Genomic DNA, 16,546 nt, shown 5'->3' with positions numbered 1-16,546 from the left:
GCAAATCAAGTTAATTGACCGGGCTCGGGTCAGGTCGGGCTTTAATGCCCGCGGACCAGCTCGGGTCGGGCTGAAAATTTTTAGGCCCTATTTTACCACTTGCCACCACTTACAGTCTTGATGAGCTTAAATTGGCTGGAGTTACGACGTTGGCAACGCTCCCTCCGGAACAAAACATGATTTCACCAACGTTGTGACAGCCGATGCCGACCAAAGATGACGTGTATGTTCGGTTTATAAAATCGCGCCAGCCACCCTCCCCGCACAGAGAGCGCCAGTAGGCAACACGGGACAAATCTGTGAAAGCGTCCAACCCGCTTCATTCTCGCAACATCTTTTCATGCGTGAAAGCAATGACCCGAGCAAATCCTGCGTCACCTTACACGGGAATTTCCCTGGATATGTGTGTGAAAAGGGCTGTATAGTGATACATTTGGTGAAGAGTCCTTAGCCATGGATTAATCATATAGCCATGTTATATCGCTGACTGTTTACTGTAAGTCCCACATGTGTTCATATCGGCAACTGCCCGTGCTGTGCAGAGTATCCTAAATAATTGTAAATTGTTGTCATAACATTTATACCATGGATATTATCTGAAATTGAGGCTTGTAAGTCCCACAGCATGGCAAGTGGGCATTTGCGTGTTGTTTCAGCACAATTTTCTATGTATATTCCGGGACCTGTACCCTCTCGTCATCCCTGTGCTGTCATATGTACTTTGCGTTCCCGCACCATATGATTTACAAATTAAGCAATGTATATATGTATACATATATATGCGAAATATAGTCCCATTCCTCCTTTGTTAGGGCCTCCGCCCTTCCCTCCTGAGACCTGACCCACCTTGGGCAGGTGCACGTGTTTTTATCTGATTACAGGTTGGGACGGCTGATGGGTGGAGCGGCCACAGGTGTGGGCAATAACAAACAGCCATCTTTAAAAGCCAGTGGATGCCACCAACCTGTTGCCCGATCAACTCGTCTGGTTACCGCTGTCAGTTGCATCCAGTGTTGTTAATTTTACTTAAAAAAAGTAATTAATTATAGTTACAAATTACTTCTCCCAAAAAGTAATTGCGTTAGTAACTCAGTTACCTGAATTTAAGAGTAATTAGTTACTTGGCAAAGTAACTAGTGATAATTTTCATGTTTTATTTTTTTTTCTCAAAAAAAAAAAAAAAAAAAGGTCACACAATGTGAAGTTTAAAGGGTTTTGGGAACAATTGGCCCTAGCCCAATTCTTTACCCTCCACTTAACTAGACACAAGGGTATTGCGATAACTAGATAGTAACCTTTGCTATGTGTGGAAGTCATTTAAAGTTGTGAATCAACCGTTAAAGTTGTTAAAATTGCTCCCGCTATTGCATTAGTTCCCTTCTGTCTACTTCCAACATGTGTAAGTTTTAAAACTGTTTCATAATTTAAAGATAGATTTAAGTCAAGATTTTGACGATTTAGGACCATTTTAGATTAAAAAATAATAATAATAAAAAAGTAGGTTCGCTAGGAAGGATCTCTACAACAGAGCCTTCCTGAGAGCTCTACTGCTTTAAGATGGCTGCTGTTTACTAATCCATGTAGTCCTTAAAACATGTTGCCATTGCAGCCGTGTCCAGCATTTGCATCTAGTTCTATAATATGTGATATCTACCGTATCATGTGAGCGTAGTTTGTAGGCTACAGTCAGGTATTATTGGAGCCACCTAGCATCACAATTGCAACGGCGTCTTCCCCACTCCTGCTGTGCTCTCTCGTCTCCGTGAGTCCGTCTCTCTGACTTTTTTTATTCAACTAACTTAGAAACGCATGGTAACGCACGCCTTTCCCACCTCAGTAACGGTAACGGCGTTGCCAAGATGAGAAAAGTAATTAATTAGATTACTCACTGCTGAAAAAAATAACGCTGTTAGTAACGCCGTTATATTGTAACGCCGTTATTAACAACACTGGTTGCATCTCGCCATTTTGATTCATCCTTTTGATTAGTGATGGGTCCGTGAGACCTCATGAAGTGTGTCAACACAGTGACACACTGTGTTGACACAGTGTTGATACTGTGTCATTGAATACTGACACCTGCTGGACATAAAAAATCCTGACAGGCAACCCACTTGAGACACTGAATTGATGACCTAGCATGTAAAATCAAATCATTTAAGTCTTTGCATTCCTGTTATATTATTCCATATCTTCAAATTATGTGAACATATATTATAATGTGAAAATGTAAATAATGATGAATGGGTGAATGAAGATGGAACGTTTTGTTATGATAAAATTTTATTCAAAAACATAGTATTTTTTTAATGTTTAAAATTTAGTTGGTTCCTTCCTTCTTTTTTTTGTGTGTGTTTTTTTTTTTTTTTTTTTTTTTTTTTGTACAAACAATTTCACCTGCTGTGGACAACACACACTCGCATGGAACCAACGATGCCAGCATGCAGAATTTCTTAGCTAGTTGAAAGAGGTTTGGATTAGATGTCCATTGGCTCCACCAGTATTCAAGAAAATATGTATTTCGTGCCATGTTTGGCTCAGCCATTATCATTGGACTATTGCAATTTCATCTACAGTTGCATTACCTCCTTGACTCCCTACTTCGTCATCCAAGTGCTACCATAGGCCATCAGAAAAAAAAAATTGAAGTGGACATTAAATAAATTATAGCTTAATTACCGATTTCTAATAAATTAACCACAAAGCTACTGTGGGAAAGTAAAGGAATGGCTCTATACATGTGTTTATCCTGGGATTATCAGAAACTTCATTCTCATGCTTGGCCCAATAATGCCTCAGCTTTGAGGAGGTGGCTACTGTTTGTGTATGACAGGTTGAAAGTACAAATGTGACATTTCACCTGCAGAAAAATAATGTAAAAAATGTAACCGGCGTTCATGGAGCCGTGCCGACGCCGTGCGACGCGATCCGTTCAACACGTTCAGGTCAGGACTCGTACCCGCACGCACGACTTGTCAAGGAAGGACAGGCGACTGCTCTGACCACTAACATAGGAGTTTAAATGCCAGCAGATACTCCTGAAGGCATTGAAAGCGATGTTTCCAAGCACCGCAAACGACGGACCCGCGTGTACCCGTTACATTAATAAACTAAGAGTTACCTTAAAATTAATTGTATTGTGAATGGAAGATGACAAGTGAGTTTTTCCGAGTTTGGTCCATTTCCACAGCATGAAGGCAACGAAGAAGTAACCGTGAGATTTGGATTCTTTCAGCAGCTCCGTCGCGTTGACAGATGCGCTTCCTTTTAAACCAGCTTGCCGCGTCTTGGCTGTGTTGTCACAGTTCAATGAGTTCATGCATCGGTCACGTAATTTTCTTGTAGCGGTATGCGCACCGACACAGGGGTTGCTCCATGAGCTCAGCGCGCGCGCCGGCGCATGAGTGTCACTGGACCCATCACTACTTTTGATTACTGGGTTTTTGACTATTTTTGCTCTTGCCTCAGCGCCAATTGTCGGATTCCACGCCTGCCTCCTTCCGAGCCTCCTCTTCGCCCACCGGCTAAACTACTCGAAGCCTAATGTCACCTGCCTTTTTCGTTTTCTCTCTTGGAAAAGAGGTTATGGACAGCAGGTTGAGAAACTAACGAAGCGGCGTCGGATGGCCTGGGTCGCAGCGGTGAAACTGAAGGGCATCACTTTCGACACCATATCTCCCTTCCTGCGTGTTTGCTCCCGGCATTTGCATAAAGGCAAGTCAGTTTTTTTTTTTTTTTTTTTTTTTTTTTTTTAAATATTGATACTGAATATGCTGTTTTTTTTTTTCTTTCTTTCTTTCTAAAGTCGCTATTTTCTCATTGGCTAACCTGAGCTAGCTAGCCTCACTTGTAAACTACAGGCAAAGCGGGAGGGCAGTGGAAATGGGTTAATCTGTTCGTGATAAATCAGTGTTTAATTTATTCAGTCATCGTTTATAAAAACATTATAGAGTGAATGATTTGAAAGATAAAGGTAAACAGCAAAAATGCACAGAAATATTTATCAACGCGTGAGATTTCCTTTTGTGATCTGAGAGATCTGATGGGATGGTAGCATGTCTGATTAAGTGTTTACGATTGTGAAATGCCATGGAAATATCCAATCTTACCTAGCTTTCTAAATAAAATCTAATGTGATTGCAGGTGAACCAGCTTTTGAAATGATGGAGACTGACCCATACTGGGCACCATCTCTACATCTGGGACACACATCTGTTACACCGACAAACACTGCACACTCTGCAAGACAAAGTAGGCGTGAGCAGCTACGGAAAGAGACACTGCAAGCACTAGAGATGGGGGTCCAGCAGGATGCAAACATTGAAGAGCTGCGTACCAAGGAGGGACCATCTGAGCCTGGTGAAATAAACAGTCACCAACAGAATGAGGAGGGGACACCTGATGCTGGAGAAGAAAGTGGTCAGCTACAGACTGAAGAGGGGGCTGGAGCAGAAAGTGATCAGCTAATCACAGAGGATGAGACTCACAACACCAATCAGGATGTGACACAGACTGTGATTATTGACTGTTTTGAAATTTTCACAGAAAACCCATCAAATCTGAAAGCACGTGCCCAAATGTTTTCCAGCTACAAGCACCACCACACTATGAAGTACTTAATATGTATTACACCCAAGGGAGCCATTTGTTTCTTATCAAAAGGCTGGGGAGGTCTTACAAGTGACAAACATATAACCTTGAACAGTGATTTTCTTGATAATTTGTTGCCTGGGGACATTGTCTTGGCTGACAGAGGTTTTGACATACAAGAATGTGTGGGCATGTAGTGTTCAGAAGTCAAACTCCCAACATTTACAAAGGCCGCTGTCAGTTAGCAGCTAGAGATGTGGCGGAAACTAGGAAAATAGCACATTTGAGAATCCATGTTGAAAGGGTCATCGGAAATGTTTGTCAGAAGTATAAGATATTAACAGGAACCAAACCCATAAACATGATTCTTCCATGTGAAGGTGAAGAAGCCACAATGTTGGATAAGGTCACTGTCTGCGGTGCCCTGACAAGCCGTTGCCCAACAGTAGTACAATTAGTTTTCCTTTCGTAGTGTTTGTACAAGCAGAGTTTTTCTTTATACATTTGTACATGACTTAAACCTGTTTCACCCTTTAACACAGAACGTGTCGGCAGCGACGCATTTACGCATATCGTCTTAAGCTTCGTCACGCTGTAATTACGTCACCCACGTGCCGCTGGTTGGTCTCATTTGAAAGTGCAGAAGTTGATGTCCAGACCAGTTTTTATTTTAAGTCAATCGACCAAGAAAAACGGGAGATAATGTCATTTGAGTTTTATAGTTTTATTGCACTCATAAATATGCATTCAAACGCTGCATGGGCCATGTATCTATCTCCATATTTCCATCATTTCTTGTTCTTTTTCAAAACCGAAAGCAGCACAAAAGATTACATATCCCAAGAGCCGTTCTGATGTCAAGAAGGACGAACCGAATGTGATCATTTTTAATAAATTTCCGAACGAGGCGCCATCTAATGAAAGGGAGGCATGCGACGCAAGCAACGGCCGCTTGGTTTGAGCGAGTGACTTTGAAACGTGCAGAATGAATATAAAACTACATTTAGCGCAAACTAATGCATTATTTCATTAACTCAAGGAAGAAGATGAGCCGCATTTGTCGTCTTTTTCTTTGCATGAGTCGGCGAATAGAAGTGACGGCAGCGCGCAAACGGCGAAAGAGTAGGCTGTGTGACGTTGTTTGTGACGCAGCTCCGTGACCTGTTCAAGCTTTATTGAGTGCGCAAAAAAAAAAAAAAAAAACTTTATTGGGTCGCATGCCTGAAAATTTGGAATTGAACTGAACTACTTGTCAATATTTTTTAAAATACTTTTTTTCAATGTTATATATATTTTTTCTTTACTATAATCATTTCAATTTTTATCTAGATGTGTGTTCGAGAAGCTTGATTGCATGTAGGTATATACTTTTGATAAGGTGATGGGTACAACACCTAACTTTCACAAAGAGATATCCTCCAAACCCTTTTTGTGTTAGATGATATATATAATTTTTTTCTCACTATTTTGCACTGTATATAACCTGTTTTGACCATAGTATGTGTTAAAGCCAAAAAACGCCTATGACCATACCTGCTGTTTGTGTTGAATTGTCAAACATAAAACTATTCAATCTTATTTTTTTCTGTTGAATGTTTATCCTAACATGTTGAATAAATATGATCAAGCTTCAAAACGGTTGGTCGAGCATGTTTGGTTGTCAGTGGGACGTCAACATTACACATTTTGAAAAAAGATTTTGGGATTTTTTTGTCTTTTTGGGTCCAAAATGTGGATTAGAATTGTTCAGTGAAGAAAACAACAGTTTGGACATGAAGTTCAAGGTGTCCTGAAAAAAGGGACCCAACTCGGCCATTGTAAACAATTTTTTCTTTGAAATATAAAGGCAACATCAAATGCATGCAAATTCGGCCAAAATAGGCTTCGGTGTGAAAGGGTTAATAAAGTATGTCAGTGACAATTTTGAAGTCTTCTTGACTCTTTGCCTCTCTTACAGAACTAGTGTTGGTTTTGATAATGAAAAGTACTTTTTTTACTAATTACATTCAAACAATTTTGTGGAGATAAACACTGAATAGGAAATACAATGTTTGCTAACAAAACAAGAAGTTTGACAGTTTTACTTTTTTAGATATAAAATTTTTACTAAAATTCTCAAAACACAGCAGCAGCACAATGGTAAACAGAAAATAGAAATACAAGGAAATATAAAACGTGCATATGAAGTAAAATAAATAACACTAGTTGTAGAATAACGTGTTCAAGTACATTTGTCCCACTTCACATGATAAGTCCTGCATTGAAAGAATTGCACATCTTTGCATTGCAATGTCAACACTGAAACAATATATTGTGCAATATACGTGAATTTGCATGTCAATATGACAGTTCCTTCACCTGTTTTAGTCATGTGATGTTTAAAATCATATTCAAGATACAATTCAAGTTCAACAATGTTCAAGTAAGAGCTGTAACATGTTTCTGAGACGAGCAACGAGAGTGACGACTGTCTTGTCGCAGTCCTGCGGTCGAAATGCGGAGATCCTGCACCGAGCCATTCGTTAAATGTCCGTGAGCTTCGAGAGATTTATAGTTTTTAAAATGTAAGCTCTGATACTGTAAACGAGGGAGTTTTTTTATATCCAGCATGAATTTGGAGGCAGTAATGTGGCGTCGGAGCTACTCCTCCTGTTCTGGTTTGTTTACATCCGTGGTACACTCAAAATGGCGCATGGGGGCGTGTCCGCTAGTTTGGGCACGTGACTGACAAAGACCGATTCTAATGAACGAAAAGCAAATCAAATGGAAAAGTACTTTATTTATCTAAGAGGTAAATTGCTAGCCAGGAATCAATCGAAACGAGCGAGTAATCTAAACATATGACATAATCTGAATGTTCTAAAATGAAAGATTCTGCTCTTCGATGAGGGACTACGTGACGGATACACTGCGGAAGGATGACGTAAGAATGGCGTGCGCGCACGGCATTTTAAACCAAGGGTCGGGGGTTTGATCCCCACCATCCTCTACCTACATCAGGGCCGGCCCAGGCCATTTTGGGGCCCTAGGCAAAATAATGCAAAGGGGCCCATATTTTTGGCTCACCATTTCGTCACAGTGTACTGTGAAACCCATACATGCAATCCAACCCATACGTCCATATTTTGTATATTAATCAGATTTTGTTGCACTGCATACTTCAAACTTCTCACCCCAAATGATTGTCAGTACTTACAGTAGATAGCGCCAAACATTTTTCTAAAAGAGGAAAGAAAGAAGTTAAGGAAGAACTTTTATTGTTTTAAGCTTGTAATCAAGTATCAAAAGTCAAATAAAGAAAACTGTAGTAGACAAAATAGAATATAAATTAAACAATTGCCAGATTGGGGGCCCCCTCGTGGTCAGGGACCCTAAGCAGCTGCATAATCTGCGTATAGGCTGACCTACATCAATGTCCAAATTACACAGGCACAATTAGAACCCTTTTTCATGTTACACAAACACGTTTACTGTTCTCTTCTTGATAACGTGTAGGGTACACGTAGGTCCGATGCCTCCTGGCTTGGTGGTCAGAGCAGCCGCCTGTCGTACTGTATGTGTTATACGCGTGGGTTCCTGTCCCCGGCAAATGGGGCGGATTGTGTCGCGCGGGGTGAATCTATGCAACATTGGCTACATACATACATACGCACGTGTCATTTTCAGGAAAAAAAAAACAACAACATTGCAAAACCTGCACATTATGATAATGCCATTTATGGAATCATTTTCACACATACACCCACTACATTAAAAAATATATATTGCAAGTTTTACTTCATGAGTGAGGTATGACTGTGACTGTATGTGGCCAGTCCTCTTACAGGACCCAAAAGTTCATACGTTTATGTGTATAATTTGTTGTACGTTGATTTTTGGTCTCACACAAAAATACACACGGTCCCAGGCTTCAACTGGGACCGTGTGCTTTGGTCAGATGAGACCAAGATTGAGCTTTGTGGCAACAAACACTCTAAGTGGGTCTGGCGTGCCACGAAAGTGTGAGACACTCTTTAGCTGCCCAGATAGTCACTCTGGACAATGTAAGTGTAGCCTCCAGCACCACAGTTAAAAACCTAGGAGTTTTATTTGACCCTGACTTATTGTTTAAAGCACACATTAAACAAACCTGTAGAACGGCTTTCTTTCACCTGCGCAACATCGCCAAAATTAGAAATATTTTATCTAAAAGCGATGCAGAAAAATTAATTCACGCGTTCATTACATCGAGATTGGATTACTGTAACTCCCTACTTGCAGCTTGTCCTAAAAGTTCTCTAAAAGGTCTTCAGCTAGTCCAAAACGCAGCAGCAAGACTTTTAACAGGAACCAATAGAAGAGAGCACATCACCCCTGTGCTCCAGGCACTTCACTGGCTTCCAGTCGAGTTTAGAATTAAATCTAAAATACTCCTTCTTACATTTAAGACCATTAATGGGATGGGGCCATCTTATCTCACCGATGCTCTGGTTCCATACCGCCCCAACAGAACACTCCGATCTCAGAATGCAGGTCTACTGGTAGTTCCCAGGGTTTATAAAAGTATTGTCGGAGCTAGAGCCTTTAGCCACCAAGCCCCTGTTTTATGGAATCAGCTTCCAGGTAGTATTAAAGAAGGCGAGACAGTCTGCAAATTAAGAAGACATTTAAGAAAACGTTGCTATTCGACAAAGCTTATGGTTAGACTCACAGTTTAGTCTAAGCTGCACTAGAAGCTATAATGCTGGGGGAAGTACAGCCGCTGAGTTCTTTCTCCTTTTCTTACTCTACCTACCACTTGTCTTATTTTATTTCTATTTTCCAATGTTAATATCTAGTCTTCTAGTCTCTTCATCACTAGTCACCCGGTGTCCCCTTTCCCCCCTCCCCTCTGGGGAGGGGCTATTTTTCAACTGCAGCCTCGTGACTGTCTGGACCCCTGGCTGGATAGACGTCCTCGCTGCTTCCCCCGTCTCATCTGGCTAGATGGACCTCTTCTTGCTCCAATACTCCACTGCATTTTTATTGACTGTAAATTCGCCTGCTAATTCCCATTAGCAGTTCTGGGGTTCCTGTCTATCCGTCCTGGGAGTGGATCTCTCCTGACTGTGGTACTCCCCGAGGTTTCTCATTTTTCTCCCAATTGACTCTGGAGTTTTTGGAGTTTTTCCTTGCCGGCATGGAGGGTCTTAAGGATAGGGGATACCCAGGACTTGAACTGTATCTATTCATTTTTGTTGCTTCATTTCTAATTGTGTATCATATTGCCTCTGTAAAGCCCTTTGAGACATCTGTTGTGATTTAGGGCTATACAAATAAAATTGAATTGAATTGAATTGAAAGATGCGCATGCTGAAAAGCACCTCATACCCACTGTGAAGTATGGGGGTGGGTCAGTGATGCTGTGGGGCTGTTTCGCTTCCAAAGGCCCTGGGAACCTGATTAGGGTGCATGGCATCATGAATGCTTTGAAATACCAGGACATTTTAAATCAAAATCTGTTGCCCTCTGCTCGAAAGCTGAAGATGGATCGTCACTGGGTCTTTCAGTAAGACAATGACCCAAAACATATGGCCAAATCAAATCTACACAGAAATGGTTCACCAGACACAAAATCAAGCTACGCCCATGGCCATCTCAGTCCCCAGACCTTGTTTTGTTGACAAAAGGGGGTTGTACAAAGTATTAACACCAGGGGTGCTAATAATTGTGACACACATTATTTGATGTCAAATATTTTTTTCTTTCTTTTTTCTTTATGTTTCTTTTATCATTGTAAAGCTTAAAGTCTCAATTTTCTGGGGGAAGAAAAATTTTGAACAGGAGGGCATTTTTAAAACTTTTTTTTTTTTAAACAGCAAAACCCTATCTGGAGGCGAGAGCAGAATTACAGACGCCATGACTTTAATGAGATATTATTGCGGACTAACTTGTTTCGATGTACAAAAACTCCATGTAGCATGTATCACTGAGTGTAAAGACGTAAAGACAGCTGTGAATGGCCACAGCTGGATTCCTTTGGGATTATATGGGTGAAAGATGGTAACATAACAAGGCTCGAGATGCAGAAATCGCAGACATCAAGGAGAGGTCGAGATTTTCTTTTTCATATATTCATCCTTTTAAATGTTTTTTTCAATTTTTCTTTGTTTGGATCAATTATTTATCATCTAACATATCGGAAAAATGCGACAGTAACATAAAAAATACAATTAAGCGATCGTTATGAGGTAGATATCCGTGACTTTTTTACAGACCCCATTTTTTTCATTGTGACGTAATTTGTTTAAAAGTTTAAAATATGCGAGTGAATAATTTTTTAAAGTAATTTTTTTTGTAAACGAAATATCAATAATGATTCTAAACTGAAAATGGCAGCTATTTTGAATAACAAATATAATTAATTACCTGCGCTTTATGGCTGGGTTGAAACAAAAGCGGTTGCGCGACGTCTGTAAACGGGGGTTTCCAGGGTAAGACGGACAAATTAAAAATACTTCGGGGGCTTAATGCACGATGAATCTGCTATTGCAGCACATAGAGATATTGTTCTATCAAACACAACAGTTGTTTTGGCTTAAAATACAGCAATTTCTCTTAAAGAGGAGTGCAAGAGAAGTCTTGTCTGTGTCTTCCGCCATTCATTCATTCATTTATTTTCCATGCTGCTTTTCATATATACTGTGTGTGTGTATATATATATATATATATATATATATATATATATATAGATACATATATCCACACATATATACATACATATACATATATACACACATATATATACATACATATATACATACATGTATATACACACACACACACATATATATATATATACATACATATATATATATACATATATACATACATGTATATATACACACACACATATATATATATACATACATATATACACATATACATATATACAGTGGGGAGAACAAGTATTTGATACACTGCCAATGGGTTTTCCCCATTGGTAGTGTATCAAATACTTGTTCTTCCCACTGTATATACACATATATACATATACATACATATATAGATATACACATATATATATACACACATATATATACATACATATGTATATACATGTATATATACAGTGCCTTGCAAAAGTATTCGGCCCCCTTGAATCTTGCAACCTTTCGCCACATTTCAGGCTTCAAACATAAAGATATGAAATTTAATTTTTTTGTCAAGAACCAACAACAAGTGGGACACAATCGTGAAGTGGAACAAAATTTATTGGATAATTTAAACTTTTTTAACAAATAAAAAACTGAAAAGTGGGGCGTGCAATATTATTCGGCCCCCTTGCGTTAATACTTTGTAGCGCCACCTTTTGCTCCAATTACAGCTGCAAGTCGCTTGGGGTATGTTTCTATCAGTTTTGCACATCGAGAGACTGACATTCTTGCCCATTCTTCCTTGCAAAACAGCTCGAGATCAGTGAGGTTGGACGGAGAGTGTTTGTGAACAGCAGTCTTCAGCTCTTTCCACAGATTCTCGATTGGATTCAGGTCTGGACTTTGACTTGGCCATTCTAACACCTGGATACGTTTATTTTTGAACCATTCCATTGTAGATTTGGCTTTATGTTTTGGATCATTGTCCTGTTGGAAGATAAATCTCCGTCCCAGTCTCAGGTCTTGTGCAGATACCAACAGGTTTTCTTCCAGAATGTTCCTGTATTTGGCTGCATCCATCTTCCCGTCAATTTTAACCATCTTCCCTGTCCCTGCTGAAGAAAAGCAGGCCCAAACCATGATGCTGCCACCACCATGTTTGACAGTGGGGATGGTGTGTTCAGGGTGATGAGCTGTGTTGCTTTTACGCCAAACATATCGTTTTGCATTGTGGCCAAAAAGTTCAATTTTGGTTTCATCTGACCAGAGCACCTTCTTCCACATGTTTGGTGTGTCTCCCAGGTGGCTTGTGGCAAACTTTAAACGAGACTTTTTATGGATATCTTTGAGAAATGGCTTTCTTCTTGCCACTCTTCCATAAAGGCCAGATTTGTGATTGTTGTCCTATGGACAGACTCTCCCACCTCAGCTGTAGATCTCTGCAGTTCATCCAGAGTGATCATGGGCCTCTTGGCTGCATCTCTGATCAGTTTTCTCCTTGTTTGAGAAGAAAGTTTGGAAGGACGGCCGGGTCTTGGTAGATTTGCAGTGGACTGATGCTCCTTCCATTTCAATATGATGGCTTGCACAGTGCTCCTTGAGATGTTTAAAGCTTGGGAAATCTTTTTGTATCTAAATCCGGCTTTAAACTTCTCCACAACAGTATCTCGGACCTGCCTGGTGTGTTCCTTGGTTTTCATAATGCTCTCTGCACTTTAAACAGAACCCTGAGACTATCACAGAGCAGGTGCATTTATACGGAGACTTGATTACACACAGGTGGATTCTATTTATCATCATCGGTCATTTAGGACAACATTGGATCATTCAGAGATCCTCACTGAACTTCTGGAGTGAGTTTGCTGCACTGAAAGTAAAGGGGCCGAATAATATTGCACGCCCCACTTTTCAGTTTTTTATTTGTTAAAAAAGTTTAAATTATCCAATAAATTTTGTTCCACTTCACGATTGTGTCCCACTTGTTGTTGATTCTTGACAAAAAATTAAAATTTTATATCTTTATGTTTGAAGCCTGAAATGTGGCGAAAGGTTGCAAGGTTCAAGGGGGGCAAATACTTTTGCAAGGCACTGTATATACATACACATGTATATACATACCAGGGGTCGCGTTAACCGAATATTTTCCGTCGTTGACCGTTTTTTTTAAAACGATGACGGAAAAAACTGAAGTCCATCCGTCATTTTGACAGGTTGCAATTCACACCCCAGACCAAAGGGTGGCGAGTGAGCATATTAATTAGCTATTGTCTCTCTTTTAATGCATGACGTCGTTGGTTATTCTGTCAAAATATTGTAGCGTCACCGGGGTCTGGCGGCAGCACCGTGATTGACACATCAATGCGAGGTTCTTATTGGTGCACCCGGTGTGCCAGCGCGTCATCCAATTGGTGGACTAGATTGCCGCCTGTGTATAGACCCCAATCACATGACGTCACAACTCCGGCCCCCTGACTGGAGCCGCCATATTGTGTGTCAGCTCGTCGTGTTTACACATTACCGCTACGTACATGCCTCCTATTACGGCGTGTTTTTCTGCTCGTTAACATTAATAATCAAAATGGTGAAGGCGTGTGTGGCGGTTGGTTGCAGTAACAGAGAAGATAGACGGAGAGACTTGAAGTTCTACCGTATTCTGAGAGACCCGAAGAGGAGAGCAAGATGGACTGCTGTAATTCGACAAGAAATCTGGGCACCAAACGATTACCACAGACTATGTAGTAGTCATTTTATATCTGGTAAGATGCATTTAAAATATATTTAGAAGATGTTGGGCTGACAACCACAATTAAGATCATTGTGTGACGTTGGTGATTGGGGTCTATATAGTTGCCTCTTTTTCTTTGGGGGCGGAGTTGTTGTTTTGTTGGTGTTGTTGGCGGTAAGCAGGGTAAAAAGAGGGAGAAAAATACCACGACTTCAGTGTCTAATTTTTTGCCGCCAAGCAAGCGTTACAATATTAATTAAAAATGAATGAAAACTAAATACTATTTAATATGTCATCATTATCATTTTAAAAAATTAAGTGACGGTTAAAAATAGATTATGACCGGATTTTTATGACCCTGTCAGTCAAAATGACAGACAACGAAAATGTCTAGTGCAACCTCTGATACATACATACACATATTTTTTTTATATTGGGTCAAAATTATTTTTCGAACAGATTATTTGACTAGTCCTTGCCAAAATGTGGCCCAAACACAAATCAACATGACTTCAACCAAAAAAGTTGTTTCAATCAAAAAAAAAAAACTTGACTCCAATTAAAAAAAAAAAAAAAAAAAAAATCAAAGAAAAAGCTTTCACACGCATTTCAAATTTATTTTTGCATTCAAACACATTTTTTTTGATTGAAGCGAAAAAAATTTTAATCGAAAATTGAATAATAAAGACACAAATCTACCTTCATATGGCTCCGCCCAGGGGACAAAATTTTTGACTTGGGTAACGACAATGGCACGACACCGGCGGGCGTACCATATTCAATGGGTGACAATCTTGGCGAAAAGTATTGCCTAAGCAGCCTGATTTAGAAAATGCCCTCAAGAATAATGGGAAACAAAAAACACTCATTGTCAACTTATTATAAATATTCTTGTTAGTTAATTTTATTGCTGACACTGTGTTTCGGGGTCATCAACATGTTGTGTTCCCCCTGCCCCAAAAGTCAAACTCCGCCTATGCCTTGGTACGCGCTTCGCGGAAAAGTCCCTTCATTATTCGACACGCTTTGAAGGCTTAGTGCACCTCATGACATCACTAGCTTAAGTCCGCCTTATGGTGTGGAAAATACGGTAATCATGAAGGATCATTATGTGTTTGTAGCCAACTTAGCCATTTTGATAGTAGGCCAAGATAACCAACATAGATAGCCTACATACAACATGTGCGGTCTTCATTATAAGGCTTATATAAGGCTTTCAATTTTTTTGCGGCTCCAGACATTTGTATTTTTTGGTCAAATATGGCTCTTTCAACATTTTGGGTTGCCAACCCCTGTGCTAGGGCAACAGAAAACTACCAGAGGTGGGTAGTAATGTGTTACATAATACTTATTTATTCCATTTTTGAGAAAATGCGTTTCTAAGAGTAGTTTTACAAACCCTTTTTAATTTGACTTGCATAGATTTGTGAAGACGAAACACAACTCTTATCCTGCTAAACTAGTCGTTAAAATTTTCGCCTTTATTCTATGAATTGGATTTTATTTTTTTGCCAGGGATGGCAAGAGTGGTTTTAGCAGTTTTACAAATGAGACGTCGCAACTACAGTAACGACTACGTTATACCAACTAGACTCAAACTTGCCATTCTATGATTACACTGTCCTGTTTAATCACGTAGTCTTTAAAGCACTATAAATATTTGACATCGAGCGCTGCCGTCACCATGACTCAAAACACGTATTTTTACCTCTCCCAGTATTTGTCACCGATTGACCACGGAAAACCGGCAATATGATCCTTTTAATTTCATAATAGGAAATGTTTTCCCCACTAGAGGATGCTTCATTTCTGTATTTTTTTCTCTCTCGCCGGAACTCAATTTTTTTTGTATTTCTTAATGTTTAATGTTATGTAATCGATTATTGTACAGTAAAGTAAGAACAGTTCATATACATTAAAAAAAAAAAAAAAAAATCAAACATCGTAAGCAGTTATAATGTTCATTACTTGACTATTTACCACTTTTTTACTTGAACCTAATATTACTTTGAAGTAACACTACTTTTGAGTAAAATATCTGGCTACTCTACCCACCTCTGAAAACTAGTCGTTTATCAAGTCACATGACAGCCCAAGTTTGTTATCCACTAACATGTCCAGTAAAACGTTAAATCAACATTCCTAAAATGTGTCAAATAATTGTGCGAAATAAAATTTGTATTACGTACCCACTAGTTTTTGAGTCACAGTTGTGAATGACACTAAATCTGTATGTTAGCTTTAAAAATCACATTAACATAGCTGTTGAATTACCTGTCAGGTGTGCTCCGGTGGATATTATTCCATAGTAGTGAACACGTCGTTCTCACAGCGTACCTACACGTTATCCATCAGTTCCTGCTTCTTTGTGCCGTGATCAAAGATCAGCAGGCTTGGCCCTGGTCACAGGTGGATTGCTATTTGAGGTGTTCATTCCGAGTCCAAAGGTTTTCCAGTGCTGTTGTTTCCTTGAAAAAGCTTCAACGCCCTTCATAAAACACTCATCGTTGTGGAATTATTTGGTGAGGTGGAAACCCAACAAGACTATAAAACAGTTTGCATGTAAAAACACCGTAGCTGTTGACTGAAGAGTTAAAATAAACAATCAGACCATGAG

General features: G+C 39.6%; 2 protein-coding genes across 4 annotated transcripts in view; one reads left to right on the top strand and one right to left on the bottom strand.

Annotated features, from left to right (window-relative positions):
* Positions 1-16,522, bottom strand: part of eps8l3b (EPS8 signaling adaptor L3b) — a 64,671-nt gene extending 48,149 nt beyond the window's left edge. The window contains exon 1 of one of the 3 annotated variants that reach the window (XM_057823706.1): positions 16,204-16,522. The gene's annotated coding sequence lies outside the window, so the exon portion shown is untranslated. The remainder of the gene's footprint in view (positions 1-16,203) is intronic. The other 2 variants (XM_057823705.1, XM_057823707.1) reach the window with 2 other exon arrangements.
* LOC130908200 (uncharacterized) lies at positions 3,562-6,212 on the top strand. Its single transcript, XM_057823709.1, has 2 exons — positions 3,562-3,714; positions 4,144-6,212. Exons 1-2 carry the CDS (start codon positions 3,624-3,626, stop codon positions 4,785-4,787), a joined length of 735 nt encoding a protein of 244 aa, XP_057679692.1. The 5' UTR covers positions 3,562-3,623; the 3' UTR covers positions 4,788-6,212.
* Positions 16,523-16,546: the final 24 nt, after the last annotated feature.

Source organism: Corythoichthys intestinalis, chromosome 2, assembly GCF_030265065.1.
Source record: "Corythoichthys intestinalis isolate RoL2023-P3 chromosome 2, ASM3026506v1, whole genome shotgun sequence".
Lineage (NCBI taxonomy): Eukaryota > Metazoa > Chordata > Actinopteri > Syngnathiformes > Syngnathidae > Corythoichthys > Corythoichthys intestinalis.
Note: the sequence above shows the minus strand (reverse complement) of the source record. Positions and strands in the feature narration are given on the sequence as shown.

What these genes read in the sequence shown, in the direction of transcription:
- LOC130908200 (XM_057823709.1), top strand. Translation starts at nt 3,624, where the DNA reads ATGGCCTGGGTCGCAGCGGTGAAACTGAAGGGCATCACTTTCGACACC. An exon ending in CTCCCGGCATTTGCATAAAG is followed by an intron (nt 3,715 to 4,143) that starts GCAAGTCAGTTT and finishes ATGTGATTGCAG; the next exon opens with GTGAACCAGCTTTTGAAATG.